A 16,793-nucleotide genomic window follows, 5' to 3' on the forward strand; every position below is an offset into this window, starting at 1 on the left:
CAAGTGTAATTTATCCTTTCTTTGCATATTTTGAAAATATTGTTGGAATGTTTTAATTATTGACTTGCTTCCCTGTCATGTTCCACATTTTCCGACCCCAGATTTTGGCTGGGCAACGTGTGAAAAAGAGCTTCATAGCTCATCAGGTTGTTCCGGCTAAAATTAAACATCTGTCTATCTAACGAGGTGACATCAATTATTGAATTGTTTGCAGCTCATGAAGTGCCATGGCCAGTGAGACAACTTTCCTGGTCTATACTCCATGTCCACAATTCCGAGTTCAGCAATCAATGCGTGTGCAAGTAAATCATTGCCATTTCACATTCAGCTTCAGACAAGTGAAAACCAGCAGACAGCTAAATACGCCCTATGCTTTGTAAATATGAATTGCTTACACTGCGTCATCAATCAACACGTGTCTAGTACATTATTGCCATTACTGAAATCTGAAACTTCGTATCGGCTTTGTGTGATTTTATTTCAACAAAATATGTTTTAAAAACACAATCAAGGATGTGGCATCAATCACATTTGTGCTGCTCAGGAAGCACCACATTTTATCTTCAAATCAAAACATCCAAAAATGTGCTGGATTTATCATTTATTTTCAAATATAAATTATATATTGTATTTATATGTGACCAGTTACTGGAATGACCTTAATTATCATAAGATTATGTTTCATACGGTATTTTTAATCCATACGTGTGCATATAATGTAAAGCATGAGACGAGAAGGCTTAAATAGCTATATTTCCTTCAGACTTGATCAATGTAAATGTTAAACACATTGCCATGTCCGTAGGCAAACAACAATAACTACAAAGGTAACATTATCACTTTTACATTTGTATGGACAATGCATTTAAAGAGAGAGGATGGAGCTGATTAGAGTTGTTTAATCTTATTGTGCTGCATTAAACATCGTGGGTTTTGGCCATTCCAGCAATCCACACACCACACCGTTAGCAATGGAATCTTATATTTCACCCTCACGATGCCATGATTCCACAAAAGGTGATGCTATCTCCGTGCACAATTTAACTTTAGATTTGCAGAGTTGTGCGTTGAAGTGGCACATGTACAGACCCGCTCATAAATTATATCGACAGTGGCAACTTAAAGCGAGTGGTTGCATTTAATGGTGCTGCAAATAGGTAACTTGCAATTTGCAGATATCATCTGCGTGCAGCCTATATATATACTCTATACGGATCTATATCTATGGGGGAGCAGTGATGCAGTGGTTAGCGCACTGTGCTACGAATCTGGAAACTCTAACTAGATATCGGGCCACTGCTAACGTCAGTCCTTCACGTCACCCGCAGTGACCAGCGTGGTGAAGTATAGTCAAACACCTCGCATGATCGACAAGACGCAGGAAAAATCCTTTATCCAGCAGTGGCTTCACAAGAGCTGTAGATTTATAGGATCCTATACCCGTGACATCATCTCACCCTCTCCCACCGGGCAAGCAACACGCCCTCCAAATTGCCGCTCATCTATTCCAGATGTATTGAACGAGCGGTGTAGCAGCCAATACGGTGGTGATGGTGTTGTCATTGTTGTTGTAAAACAAATCGCTGCGCAAACATAAATAATGAGCATGAACCCATATCGAATTCATGGTTCGCAAAAAAAAACATTCACTTATAGACAGAGACTGCATTGCCGGGTGCTGCTGTGGTGCAGTGGTCAGCGCCCTACGCTACGAACCCAGCTAGACCTCAGTTGGATCACCGCCCACGACTAAACTCATATTTGAACCGGTCCTGGCCTCCGCCCCCATTTCACCACCACGCACCGACCAGCGTGGCGAGTTAGGCTCAAATAATGTCCATGACCGAAAAATCGTAGGAAGACCTTCATCCAGCAGTGGCTTGACAAAGGGTTGTAAATGATGTGTTTCATTTACATATTATTTATATGTTACTGTGTTCACCCGGGGTCTAGCAAGTTAATGTTAAATATGCAAAGCTATAAACACTTAAAAGCCCGAGAGCTGTCCAAGGTACCCTGCATATTTAGACGAAAGAGTTGAATAAGAGACTGCAGGAGAAGGATCGGTGTACAGCGAGTATAACAGATTTTATACAGGCATTCGTTAATCCACTGCTGGATGAAACCTTCCCCATGGGGGTTGGTTGAACATACTTCAACCCATCATGTTTGCAATGACCACAACACAAGTAGTCAATAAAGCAAACAAAAAGAAGCAACTCTGATAAGGATAATAATATGCATTGTCCTTATTGACTACTTGTGTTGTGGTCATTGCAAACATGATGCCTTGAATAAAGGTGTCAGTTTTGTACCAGTTAAAAGGGTAAAAACCTACCATTATATTTTGCCACTGGTAAAAGCGATCTCATAGTGTATACTTCAACCACTCTGGCCAGTACGAGTTGGTGAAGGAGGAGGATAGGGGGAGGGAGGGGTCACCCAAAACCGCTTCCGATGCTACTCGCCACTGATGTTTAGCTGTGGCCAGGAATGGAACTCTCGCTCGTGGGGTCTATTGCACAGCGCAATTAGCGCAGTGCAATAGCCCTCGCCAATGGCACGCGCCAACCAGGCAAGTATTTGTTCTACAAGACCGTCTATGGTTCTTTCGGTTAAAGTCCCGTAGGTAGAAACAATAATCGATCACGACGTTTCGGACGCTTGTGTTGCGACCGAAACGTCGTGATCTATTATTTTTTCTACCTACGTGACTTGACCGAAAGAACCAAAGAGTATGGATTCCTGCAGTCACGAAAGCTTCAAATCAAGATTAGGACTGTCTAGGATTTCGATTTAATGATTTCGTGATTGCAGGGATTCATCTTCTTGGTTCTTTCGGTAAAGTCACGTAGAAGGGAAATAATAAAATAATAATAATAATATAACATAATAAAATACAATTCTCACGACGTTTCGGCCACAACGAAAGCAGCCGTCCTCAGGTGAAGAACAGGTCTGTCGGAAAGACAGGTCTGTCGGAAAGACAGGTCTGTCGGAAAGACAGGGTCTGTCTGTCTTTCCGACAGACCTGTTCTTCACCTGAGGACGGCTGCTTGCGTTGTGGCCGAAAATTCCTGAGAATTGTATTTTAATATGTTATATTTTTATTATTTTATTATTTCCCTTCTACGTGACTTTACAGAAAGAACCAAGAAGATGTCTAGGATTTGCTTGCTTAGACAAATGCTGCTGGATAATATTGGTCCGGAAAGCCCTTTGGCAGATTTTTTTTTCTATTCCGGATATCGGAAAACAAGATTATTATTTTACGACTTTAAAAATAACGGACCCGTGTGCTGTGTAGAAATAGAGTCAGCATTAAAAAAAACATTAATTCGTTGGCAATGAAACAATGTCTACTTGTTTCTACCATAGCTAACGCAATGTTTAAGAAACTTACTCACTAGTGGGTGCTGTCTATAGCATATAGTGTATTATTTATAACATTGCATATATCGATATTGTATATATTCTAAATTGAAAACGAATGTCTTTCGAACTGCGTTTTGCATTTAGTTTGTTGTCCTTCCCCAGCACCTCCAAATACCACAGTTGGTTACGTACGGTGCATAAGAAATTCAACATACGTACATACATACGTGCAAAACGCCAATACAAAAAAACGAATCGGCCAGACATCCTTATACGAGACCATGCTGCAGAGGAATTTCGACTCCAAGTTCCCAGTCAAGTCCAGGCTCAAGACCTTTCTCTTATCTTCTGTCTATGACTGACTGCCTCTTCTCTAGAATATATACTTACTTACTATATATTACTCTATATATTACTCTATATTACGTCACACTGTTTCTATACGGCGTCTTGAAACGCGGTTGTATTTAAACGCTGTATAACATCCAAGCTATTGATTATATTGTAAATAACGTTGAGAACGGTGAGCCTTGGCTGGATAAATACAATGTAATGTAATGTACAGCCCTTCATCAATCCACTGCAAGATAAAGAGGCCTCGCCCACGCCTTTGGTTCATAGTTATCGTTACTATTATTACTACTACTGTACTATTTTTTTAAATGTGTTTTTTGCGCTGTCTCGATTGAACCCAACATGTTCAAAGAAATGTGTTGAGACGAATGTAAAACATAGATCATAGCAGGCGAAAAATAAAATAAAATAAATGCAAACAACTAAATAAAATCACGACGTTTCGGATAATGCCATTAGTTGTTTTCATTTATTTTATCAATAAAAACTGCAAATGAAAAATATTAAATAAATGTGGATATCTACATAAAATGATATTATAAACACACTATCCTAACAATACAGCACCATATTTTAACACTAATGCAGTCACTGACTCGCAACAACTTGCAATCATAAGTGACAGAGTTAATTTCGGGTAAAATCAATGAAAATGGGGTATGCCGATAGCATAAAAATTATGTGATAGAGCAAATCTGAGATCAGATTTGGAATCAGCACCCTGAAATTAGTCTAAAACAGCTGCAAATGTCCAGGCCAGAAAAAAATGTTTTTTTTTGTTGACCAGTGTTATTACTACATCGCAAGATCGGCGGCTTGAAGAGGCCCTTCATCCAGCAGTGGACATATCATGGCTGGCAATGACGACGAGGGCGTCTAATGCAATCGAATCTCAGGGCGTTCCATGCAGCGCGCGGGGGAAACAGTCGTCGTTGCGCGAACTGTTTAGCATTTAAGAGGAAGACAGCCGAAGGCAGAGGAGAAGTGGAAGATCTCGCGCCCAGAAGGGACAGAAGCAGCACGGATTGCTGGGCAGACGGTTCCGGATCACAGGAAGAGCAGAGGAGAAGGTGGCTGTGTTCTCGAAGCGCGCGTTTATTAAATAATGCGATTAGAACATGCCCAGGGGCGACTGTGGTCACCCAGAATAGAACATGGAACATCTAACGCCTCAAATGCCCGATTGCATCTGTTGCTATTCCCCTCTTTTTTCTTCCTGATGACGAACGCTTGTGTTGCGATCGAAGCGTCGTGGTTTTTTGTTATTTTTTAAATCCTTTATATTAAGTTCGCTTGCTTGCTTGCTTGCGTGCGTGCTTGCTTGCTTGCGTGCTTGCTTGCTTGCTTACGACCGTGCAAATCTTTCGGTCGTTTTTTAACCCACTTCCCGTGATCCAATCGAGCTGACATTTTCTACACAGACTCGTTGTGCTAGACAATTAATGTTCGTGAAAAAAAATTCCCAAAATTTTACACTTTTTAGGCAAAACATTTTTATTTTACATATATTCAAATAGAACTCATTCATGGCTTTGGCTGAACGTCACAGTATAAGAGCCCAGAGCGTAACCCCTCCACAGGCCGTGGCGGAGTAGCGCAGTTGGTAGCGCCCTCGCTTCCCATGCCAAAGGTCGCGGGATCGATCGCCGCGTCCTCCACAGGCGAATATATTTTTAAATCCTTTATATTAAGTTCGCTGCCACGCATATAAATGATTTATAGTGAAAAACTTTGTTTTTACGGGTTATACTTATTTTATTAAATCCTTTATATTAAGTTCACTTGCTTGCTTGCTTGCGCGCTTACGACCGTGCAAATCTTTCGGTCGTTTTTTAACCCACTTCCCGTGATCCAATCGAGCTGACATTTTCCACACAGACTCGTTGTGTGTGACAATTAATTTTCGGGAAATTTTTTTTCCAAAATTTTACACTTTTTAGGAAAAAATAAATTATATGTAATCACCAATTGCTTAATGGTGGCAGGCAATCATCTCAAGCCAGAGGACGAGAGGACTCTAGCCGCCACGCATATAAAGGATTTATAGTGAAAAACGTTGTTTTTACGGGTTAATTTTTTTGTTATTTTCTTTTAACCTATCTACGTGACTTTACCGAAAGACCCAAAGAATATGAATTCCTGCAGCCACGAAAGCTTTAAGTCAAGATATAGCTGTTGCTCTTCATCAACATCAGTCATACGAAGAAGACGATTACATACTGTAGTAGACAATGCCAGCGTAGTATAGACTGTAGACTTTAACGCCCTTGCATCATCGATAAGCGAAGCACTCTGCGTTGTTATTTATGACACAAAATTACATGTACGGCCTCCTTTTGTCAATTAAATGTTAGCCGAGTGCCTTCCACGGGGGGGGGGGGGGGGGGGCTATTTGACCATACTTCACCACGCTGGTTAGTGCGATGGTTGGTGAACGCGAACAAAACACAAAAAAAACACATCTTAGATTTTTTTGCGGAGAGGCAAACGGTAAGCACAACATCTATTTGTGGATACGTTTTGTTACGTGGTGGGTGGGAATGTGAGCTTGTGAGTCTGAAGAGACGCCCATCGCCGCGGGCACTGATGAGAGGATGCGGTTAAGCGGTGCGTGACATCGGAAATGCACCAGCGTGTAATTGAATTAGACAATACGAAGCAGCGATGTATATTCTTAGGTTTTTTCGGTAAAACAAAATAAAAAATCACGACGTTTCGGAAGCAACGCAAGCCTCCGTCTTCAGGTGGAACCGTCACAGCCACGACAGCTGTATCAAGTAAATGAGAGATCACAAGAAATACCACCCCGTATATATAATGGTTGAGGGGGGAAGGGCCAGGAACGGCACACTTTTTATTAATATGGTAAGGTGAGGCTTAAGACTAAGAATAGACTGCATAACAAAGGAATGAGCCTTTGTTATTATTTTGTTAAATTTTACTTTTATTAATAAAAAAAATTTTACCTACGGGATTTAACCGAAAAAACCTAATAATATGAATCCTTGCAGTCACGAAAGCTTCAAATCTAGAAGAAGCAGCGATGGTTGTGCGTGCGGACGAAAAAAAACCATCACTAACGCCCACGCCACCAACGCTTTTAGACGTTTCGACTCTTACCACATTTACCAACCGCACGCTACGATATGAATGTACAAACGGGTATTTGTTATAGTAAAAAAAAAGGTATATAACATTGTGACGCTGCGTTAGTAGTTGTGCACAAGCACATACAAATCTAACTCAAAGGATTAGTCTCCAACACTGCCCTGAAATGTAAAACAAATGTTTAATGGGCGATGCTTCGGAAAACGGCCCTTCTTCATAGCACGGATTTCTCTCTCTCTGCTCTAAAGCGTCATGGCCCTTCTTCGTAGCAATCTCTCTGCTGTGAAAAAGAACAGTCGCCTATAATGTTCCCTTTTAGGACATTGTTATTGACGAATGACTTTGAGTTTTTTTGTTACAGACGACATTACACACGTAATCAAGTGGAAACTAAATACATGCAAATCTCTTGGTGTACGCATGTGGTCACCTAGAACAGAACACGGGACATCACACCTGTCAACCCCTTATCAGCGCCTGCCTTATTACAGACCAATTCAGACACCTTATTGGTCACCCCGTGCCCCTTATACATCTCAACGTTCATCCTACAAAGTCCCGTCGCAATAGAGATACACTAACAAATAGACAAAAAATGTCCGTATTGAAACGGCTGTACGCCGAAAGGGCCTGAAAACTCAATTTGCGTGTACAAGAATACGGGTAAACCGTATGGGTTGACAGGTATGGAACATAGCATGAACCACTCGATGCCCGATTCACAAATACGAAGGAGTCATCATCAGAGCGACGCAGTCCGCTACTCCTGACGCAATTGCGTGGCTCACCCACTGCAATGTAACAACATCGTTGTTTATCTACATCAACGTCAGCGAGCCCCATTGCTGTTTGTCACGAAAAATTGAACGTAGTTTACGTTATTCGTGTTATAATTCAACTAAAATAAATTACGGTTGAACATCGTTAATGATGTTTGCATGCTAATGACGAGATTCCAGATGAAAGGCAATGTCCGTGATATACTCTGACGTCTGAAGCAAATGTATATAGATACATATACACCCCGCACCTTAAGAGGACCACCGTTATCATCACATCCAACAACCGCATTTGCGCTGGGTGTAACTTAAGCGAATAGCAAGCGATGTAGATGTCTTGCTATTCGACATTTGCGATTGTCAATATCATTGTGTTACATTTAAGTGATACACTGCTTGTGACATGCTTATAGAAATGACACTTGTATAAGTATGTTTTTCAGCGTAGTGAAATATGGTCAAAATTATTCCCTACAATGATCATATAACACCCAAATACGCGGGGCGTTCCTCATCAGCTGTTAAGCAACAAAAGGGTTGTCCACGTGCATGTGGAGCTTCAGCATGTTTTATTATATATTTTAAATAGCGGACAATGTAATGCCTTCTTTATGTGGTGGGTTTATACATATATATACACACACTATGATGCCAACCATCGGGACATCTGAAGGGTTGAACGTTAATTGAATGTTATCATTTGTTCATGAACTCTTGAATATTTAAAGAGGGTTTTATCTGAGAGCAATGCGTATGCCTATCTGAATGGATATTATTGTTATTCAAGACACTTCTGCGTGTACTATTTGTCGTATAGAATATCGGATTTTTAATCGCATTTGTTTAAACACAAAATAATATCGTTCAATATCGAATTGCGTGCAACATCCGTCCTACCAGCCTCGACACGAACGAATGCGGGTGTAAGGCTTCTAATATTTCCGATAATTTCGCGTGTTTGGTGGTGGTGGTGGTAGAGGTGGTGTTTGCCATTGCCAGAAATTACTTTAAAGATAATCAAACACACGCGCGTTTATATGGCAAGGGTAATCGAAACGTGTTGAAATGTAAGACCGTACGAGTCATCTGACGTATGATTGTGAATTGTGACGAGATTATATTTCAGTCGACTGTACACTATCTAAATAGTGTATACAATATAAATTCCAGTCGATGTGTATATTTACGAAACACACATTAAAACAAACTCAGTGCATATACTCTGCTGAATGAAAGCCTTCCGCATGCCGTGTCGGTCACGAGGCTCTATGACCATACTTCACCACGCAGGTGAGTGATGGTTAGTTGGAGGGGTGGGAGTCCCCAGGACATCACGCGCCACTGATGTTAACCGTAACCGGCAAGCGAACTCGGGTAGCCGGGCTCATAGCGCAGGGCGCGAACCACGTGACCACCTCTCAATATCCCCATTATGTCCGTAACACTTATTTTTATGTCAATAAAACGTTTAAAACCGAATGTTTTAATTAACGTCATCTCTTTTAAATCATATAAATCTGACGAAATTATTTATATATTTTTATAATAACAAAAATCTCAACATTTGACATCACTCACACGTTACATGCTACCAGAATCGCTCCTCGGCACCAAACACAATTCAAAGTGAACCACATACGTCTTGCGCAGCGGTTCGGACACTGCACTACGAACCCTACCGCCTGAGTTGGATTCCCAACCGTGGCTACCACGAGCGGCGCGTTCCACCTGAAGCCATCTTTGCGTACCCACTTCCCCAAGCACTTCACAAACCCGCACACTGACCGACGTGGTAGGCGACGTGTGGTCAAACATTCAACACGACGTGCGGATGGCCTCCATCCAGCAGTAGATTAAGAGAAGTTCTAGATTTGAAGCTTTCGTGACCGCAATGATTCATATTCTTAGGTTTTTTCGGTAAAGTCACGTAGGTAAAACATTAAAATTAATAAAAGTAAAATAAAAATTAAATAAAAAATCACGACATTTCCGAGGCAACACAAGCTTCCGTCTTCAGGTGGAACCGTCATAGCACGTTCCACCTGAAGACGGAAGCTTGTGTTGCCTCCGAAACGTCGTGATTTTTAATTTACTTTTATTATTTTTTTACCTACGTGACTTTACCAAAAAAACCTAAGAATATTAACAGAAGTGTTTTTTTACAAAAACAATAAAATAAACCCTACCTTATGAAGCCCGCGGAATAAAACGCTTTCTTCTTGCTTTCTTCAAGGAGCTGAATATTTTCTGCATCCATGGTGGTGATGTGCCACGCAGTGCCCTGCGCTCTCAAGCCCCGAACGCCGGTGTACACACGCGCACACACGCGCACGCACAACCGCAACGGGGATTTATGAATCCGTGCTCCTAAAGCAAGCTGGCACGAAACGACCACGGATTTACGCCGCAGTCAACAGATGGAATTAATATATATTTAAAAACCACTGCCCTTTAAGCGTGCACTTAAAACGTAGATGCCCGATGAATTTAGGATATAGGCATTCCCCTATTTTTCTTCCCCCCGCAGCGCACAGCCTATGCAATCTGACCGCCAGGACGCAAAGGCGGTTCGTAAATTTGTCAGTGTGTGAAGAGCACAAGATGGGACCGGGGGAGGAGGGGGTGATGTAAGGAGCAGGAGGAGCAAGAGGATTGGGAGGTGCGATCATTGGGCAATGATTGCACCCACGGGACCTGCCAATCAACTGGGGTATACGCATGTGTGTGTGTGTTATTCTGCACTCGCAATGCTGGCGTGCTTTGCTGCATTATAAAGGTCTGACCGAATTCAGTGCACAGCGAAGCTCCCGGGCACGTAGAAGCGAAACGTCGGACATCATGCCGAACAACGCACGGCACAACCCGAAAATACATCAGAGATCTGTATAGCACAACCGCGGAAATCCGCGCAGCAGCAATGTAAGGGTCTATTTCATCTGAAGCAGAAAAAATTAACCCGTAAAAACAAAGTTTTTCACTCTAAATCCTTAATATGCGTGGCGGCTAGAGTCCTCTCGTCCTCTGGCTTGAGATGGCTGCCACCTATGGGTCAGATGATTGTCTGCCAGCATTAAGCAATTGGTAATTAAATATTTATTTATTTTTCCCTAAACAGTGTAAAATTTTGGAAAAAATTTTTCACGAAAATTAATTGTCACGCACAACGAGTCTGTGTGGAAAATGTCAGCTCGATTGGATCACGGGAAGTGTGTTAAAAAACGACCGAAAGATTTGCACGGTCGTAAGCAAGCAAGCGAGCATGCAAGCACGCAAGCAAGCAAGCGAACTTAATATAAAGGATTTAAAAATAATCACCCATGGTCAATCCACTGCTGGATGAAGCCCCCCCCCCCCCGCGAGCCGCCGCCTAATCCCGAAATTCAGCGCGATTTAACAATCCACGCTGCATCTACGCAAGAGCTGATTTTAATCGCTCCATCTCCTCGGTGAATGTATCTCCTGTACGGATTCAATTATTTGGCTGCCACTACATCGCAACTCTTGACCATCGGCTAACATCCCTTACAGCAATTACGTGCCCTACGCAAGCCCACTTAAATTATTTAAATATCGCTAATTATATCTTTGACCTCTCTATGCTACAAGTTATGCATTTGTTCCAATGTATGTCTCTTCTCGCCATTGTGCGCCGTAGTGGCGAAATATTACCTACCTCGCCTGGTCTACAGGAGTTCGTGGGTTCGATCCAGATCTCGACCCTGACGCCTGTATATTTAGAGATTGCAGGTCTCTCTTCCTGTGGTCGCGTGGATTTTCTTCTCCGGGTCCTCCGGTTTTTCCCGCCACATTTAGAAACATGCGTTTAGGGAATTTGGCTGCTAACACTTTTCACATGATAAGCCACTTCGTTGAGCGATGACGTGTGGCCAGGTTGCTTCTGAAACACATTCCTGTGGAGGGAGCTGGTAGGAACGTTGGGTTGCTCGGTCAATGGCCAGGGTCAACGGCGGCGTGGTGTATTCCGCAAATATGCCCGACTGTGAGGGCGGGCACAAGCCGGCGTGAGTAGGTTAAACGTTGAGTTTTATAAGGGCACCACGGGGTGACAAGCCCCTCCCCACCCAGCCCAGCCCCACCCCTCCCATCCCTCCCGTCCCCACCCAGCCCCTCCCCATCTTCCCCACCCGGCCACTCCCCTCTCCACTCAGCCCCACCCCTCCCATTTTTGGATCCACGACGGACGGACGGACACAATAATCCCCTGTAGGCTGTTGTAACCAGGAGGTTCCTACCAGTAAATGAGCTGTAGATAGCCCAGTGGATCTTACCTGGTAAAATAAACAATCGTTTAGTTTTAATATAATTCAAAACATTACTCCACGCTTCTTTACGCACGTTTTTTTTCCTTTTGTCCCATTGGTTGTGTCATAGCAGGTAGAATACACTTATGAAAACGTGATTCTTTAGATGCGTAGGTATTTGTATTTTCAAGATTACATTCAGTTTCACAAAGGCGCTCCAACCTCTTGTTCGAGAGAAAGCAAAAACGAGAAATTCAAATCAAGCATTTGCACGGTTTCTCCAACATTTTATGATATGCGTTTTTCCTTGGAAGCATTTTTATTTGCGTATATAATGAACGTGCATTATTTCTTAATATCGGAAGGAAGACCATTCCAGACGGCCAAAGAAGCGCATCTGAAAGCGTCTTTGTTCGACGGGGAGCCAAAAGCCGCTGCTGCGAGGATGACCGGAGTTCGCGTGATGGTTGATGTGTTATTATTATAATTTTTAAAGCAGTGTTATCGACGAACTGTGTTGCGTTTTTTTGGTTTATTATTTGCCTGGTTTCTCAAACATTTTTTTTAAAACATGCGTTTCCCCCCTCCACACCCCGTGGAAGCACATATATATATTTTTGTACATCCAGTATTATGAACGTGCATTATTTCCTAATATCGGAAGCAAGAGCGTTCCAGACGGCCAAATAAAGCGCCAGTGGGCGATGCAGTAGATCATCTGCTGCTGTGATGGCTCACGCATAAAAATATATTATTTTTAAAGCAGTGTCATTGACGAATTTGTTTTTTTTTCAGTATATTTTCTTTTTATTTTGTTTAAACTACGCGCCCAACTGCCCGGGCAATCTGCAGCATCGCCAAATTTTTTTTTATGTTTTATTAAAGTGCCGCCTCTCGTTCTCTCGCCGTGAACCTTCATCGTTGCCCGGCATGGCGGACAGCGTGGCAACGTGTACGGCGACCAGCGGCGTTCACTTCGATCTCTCGCAAATAATTTCCCTGTCCGACAGGTAAACAACAATCAATGACACTCGGTGGGCTCCCGTGATCGCTCGCTCACTGTGTGTCGCCGCTTATTATAATGAGAGTTTTTGTTTGTTTAATTGTTTTCCTTATCGAGGCCTAACCACGATATGAAGCGCGCAGCTTGCCTGGAAAGCGTGCCGTTTTCCGGCCTTCCCCGAGGCGGGTGGCTATGCCTCCCCGAGGCTTTCCGGTAACGAGGAGGCCGAATGATTAATAATCTTTTAGGAAGATTAAAACAATTCAACGTTCGCAGTTAAGACGTTAACTACGGGGCGATTGTGAGATGGGATTGATCGCACGTGGATCACCGTGGATATTGCAAATTGTGTTTTTGCACATAGTTACCTCGGAATTATGGTTTGTGTGTGTGTGGCATCGGTTTGTCTAATATTGACATGAAAATGCATGTTTCACCATATATTGACAAGCGTATTGTCCTTTATATTCAGCTTAGTTTGTTTGTTTCGGCATCGTGCCGTGTGATACAATACATTACTCTGAATTACTTTCACATTGTTCGCTGTTACATTTTCGCTTGTCAGCGTAAACATTTGCTATACGCTTTTACCCCATTTCGTCGGAGTCACCTTTGACAAATATATGTTTTAGCTCGGTGGGCCTTTATCCTTGGGTGAACTAAAATAAATACCACTTCGTATGACTCAACAACGGCCACGGAAGATGTCAGACATTATTCGTAAAAGTTCCCTTTATGTCCCAATTTCGACACTAGGTGGTGCTGGTGGTGTACTTTTAAGTCGATCCCTTCTATCAAAGGTCTTAAGTTCAATGCCAAGCAAAGCGTGTTTGCCTCCTCAGAGCTGGGTGATATCCAATCTGGATGGGAAAACACATTTGATACGATGCTGTTTTTGTGCAATTATTGATGACCGTGCCGAAATCATTAACTGGCAACATGCGGTTCTTTATAAGGACGTTATTTCGTGACGTTATTTATTAATGACCACCTCGTATCCATCACAAATACATTGCAGCTCTTGAAATATTAAGGTTTATTTTTTTTTACCGAATTTCAAAATAAACGTCTCCTCTTGTTATTTTGGTTGCCGACCCCTGAACTAGCAATGAGTGTGACTTGAGCACAGTTGTGTACATTACAGCATCCTCACTGTGTCTTATCTGTTATTCTTACACTGCAGTGTGCATGTACAGCCCTTCGTCTCAGTTCAATGCTGGATGGGGCCTCCTCTCACCAAGGCTGTAGATGCAGTCTGCATCAGCAGCAGACCATGCTTTCCCACCTGATGACAGACGCTTGTGTTGCGCCCGAAACGTCGTGATTTATTTTATTTTTCTACCTACGTGACTTTACCGAAAGAACCACAGAGTATTGTTTCCTGCAGTCACGAAAGCTTCAAATCAAGAAAGAGAACGAGGTTGAGATAGACGCAAGGAGAGAGATAGGGGGGAGTGAAGGGGGTGGAGATGCAGTGGATGGAGGAGAGAGATATGGAGAGGGAGGGAGATGTAGCAGAAGGGGGACAGATACATATAGAAATGGACAAAGTGAGAAATCGAGATACATTGGGATATACAGCGCAGAGAAGGTAAAGGTGGAGAGGGCTCTGTCATACCGTATTAGAAACAAGTGTTGCTGGAGGGACGAACGGACGGATCTCGTCCAAATAACATGCAGCCACTTATATTAGGAATCGACGTTTGGCTGGAAGGATGTACGGATGGTCACGTTCCAAGGTCGTGCGAGCTGCTAGTATTTACACATTCCTGCGGAGGGAGCTGGGAGGAACGTTGGGGTGCTCGGTCAATGGTCAGGGTCAACGGCGGCGTGGTGTATTCCGCAAATATGCCCGACTGTGAGGGCGGGCACAAGCCGGCGTGAGTAGGTTAAACGTTGAGTTTTATAAGGGCACCACGGGGTGACCAGCCCCTTCCCACCCAGCCCCACCCCTCCCACCCCCCACCCAGCCCCTCCCTTTCCACCCCCCACCCAGCCCCTCTACTTCCACCCCCCTCCCAGCCCCACCCCTCCCACCTCACACCCAGCCCATCCCCACCCTCCCCATTCAGCCCCTCCCCACCCTCCCCACCCAGCCCCTCCCCACCCTCCCCTCCCCACCCAGCCCCTCCCCACCCAGCCCCTCCCTGCACGACGGACACAATAATCCCCTGTGGGCTGGTGTAACCTGGCGGTTTCTACCAGTATAACCAATGTCCTTCCCCATTAAAATACAAACTAACTCGTTCCACGGGGCAGAGAGCGTTGATTGCTTAGCGCGTCACGTGGGATGTGTTTAACAATCATCGGACGAGTGCAGCGAGTTGATTTGAATGATGAGTACATTGGTAAATGTGGTCGGTCGCGAGAAGCCTTGGTTCGAGTGTCATGGTTAGCTGATGACATCGCGAAAGAAGTTCAACATAGCCGGCCGCTTAGAATGAACGTAATTATGCACTTACCCAGTATGCCCACGAGATGGCTCTACGACCCATCTCCACAAGTACAGTATTCTGTGTGAGCTGAACAGGTGACCATAGTTTTCACTTGTGACAGGGGCCACTTTCCAGGCAGCTTGCCCTTGAACGCCAGCATAACATGAAAAATGTTGCGAGAATGCTTATGATCTGTAGTCCAAGTAGATCGGCGTTAACTACTGCAGTCTGCATCGAATATTTTTTTTAATAAATTTCAACCTGTAACTTTTGATAGGCGAGTAAAAAGCTCGCCCGTTAATTTTTTCATGCCTCGGTTATTTCGTAGTGACCTTCCACGTTTTTTTTTATTTCATCGCACGATGTCTTCCCCTGCTTTTTTTGTTTTTCCCTTTCTCGGTATTGACTTCTCCGTATCTAATTATGTGCCTTGTGGTAGCTACCAACACCAGTTTTATTGCTTAATGTGCCCGGTCATGCCACGGTTACCATGGTGTGTGGAGGCTTGAGCAAGTACAATGCCTGCTCTGTTGATGTCGGAGTATTTCCTTTTCACTCGAATGTCAAAAGCCCTATTGGAGAGGCATTTATATAACACTGTAACGACATTTTTTGTTGTTTTGATCCTAGGTAGTAAGTGTTATTCCTAATTGCTTATGCCTCAAAAGTACAGAAAATGGCTATTATTCCCCACAAACTTTGCTTTTGTGACCAGGACATTGATATTTTGAAAATTACCTATTTTCCAGAACATTCCAGATAGATTCAGTGCTGAGTAAACTTGGAGTAACTTCTAGAACATTATAGATCTTTCCAGTAATATAAATAGTAGTTTAAATACAGTTGCCTTAAGCCCACCAGTTCAGTTTAATTCCAGCTGCCTAGGTGGATACACATCTGCATTTTTCTGAGATGGCATCAAGAGGTTGCAAGCATCTGGCAGACGCATTTTGCTATGTATGTGGCCAATTTATCAAGACGAGCGAAAAAGTACTCTGTGGAAGCATCTGCTAAGATGTATGAGGCCTACAAGGCATATTTCGGCATGCCTGTCTGGGATCAAGACAAACCCTGGGCACCTCATTTCACCTGCGAGCAATGCAAAAAACATGGACAATTGTTGCTCGGAATTTTTTGTCATAAAATGTGTTACCATTGTAAAAATTGTAAACATTTTTAATTTTAAAATGTTTTACAATTTTCAATGTTATTGAAAAAATATATCGTATATGAAAAATGTTGCGAGAATCTCTTACACATTAGTCATGGGTGAAATAAATGTATTTTTGTAGGATGGTGCAGAGGGGAAATGAGAGCCATGAAGTTTGCTATCCAAAGAATTTGGCGGGAACCCACTGACCACTCAAGTAACTGCTACTTCTACATGGTGGACCCTTTCAAACGTCAGACTGGCAAGAATGCACCTGTTATCACGTATCCGGACCTTCCTTCATCCATCGCCCTGGTGCCACACTGC

At 43.1% G+C, this 16,793-nt stretch overlaps 2 protein-coding genes across 4 annotated transcripts in view; one reads left to right on the forward strand and one right to left on the reverse strand.

Annotated features, from left to right (window-relative positions):
* The window catches only part of LOC144935872 (proton-coupled zinc antiporter SLC30A2-like), a 34,070-nt gene extending 17,717 nt beyond the window's left edge, over positions 1 to 16,353 (reverse strand). The window contains exons 1-4 of the mRNA XM_078862708.1: positions 16,347 to 16,353; positions 13,702 to 13,741; positions 11,320 to 11,433; positions 9,803 to 9,937 (exon numbers count right to left, since the gene is read on the reverse strand). Coding sequence (XP_078718834.1) covers positions 9,803 to 9,937; positions 11,320 to 11,433; positions 13,702 to 13,741; positions 16,347 to 16,353 — 296 coding nt within the window. The remainder of the gene's footprint in view (positions 1 to 9,802; positions 9,938 to 11,319; positions 11,434 to 13,701; positions 13,742 to 16,346) is intronic.
* The window catches only part of UCKL1 (uridine-cytidine kinase 1 like 1), a 30,750-nt gene continuing 26,719 nt past the window's right edge, over positions 12,763 to 16,793 (forward strand). For all 3 annotated transcript variants that reach the window (XM_078862704.1, XM_078862707.1, XM_078862706.1), the window contains exon 1: positions 12,763 to 12,888. In XM_078862704.1, the coding sequence (XP_078718830.1) occupies positions 12,809 to 12,888 (80 nt within the window). In that variant the 5' untranslated portion in view covers positions 12,763 to 12,808. The remainder of the gene's footprint in view (positions 12,889 to 16,793) is intronic.

Source organism: Lampetra fluviatilis, chromosome 14 (assembly GCF_964198595.1).
Source record: "Lampetra fluviatilis chromosome 14, kcLamFluv1.1, whole genome shotgun sequence".
Classification (NCBI taxonomy): Eukaryota; Metazoa; Chordata; class Hyperoartia; order Petromyzontiformes; family Petromyzontidae; genus Lampetra; species Lampetra fluviatilis.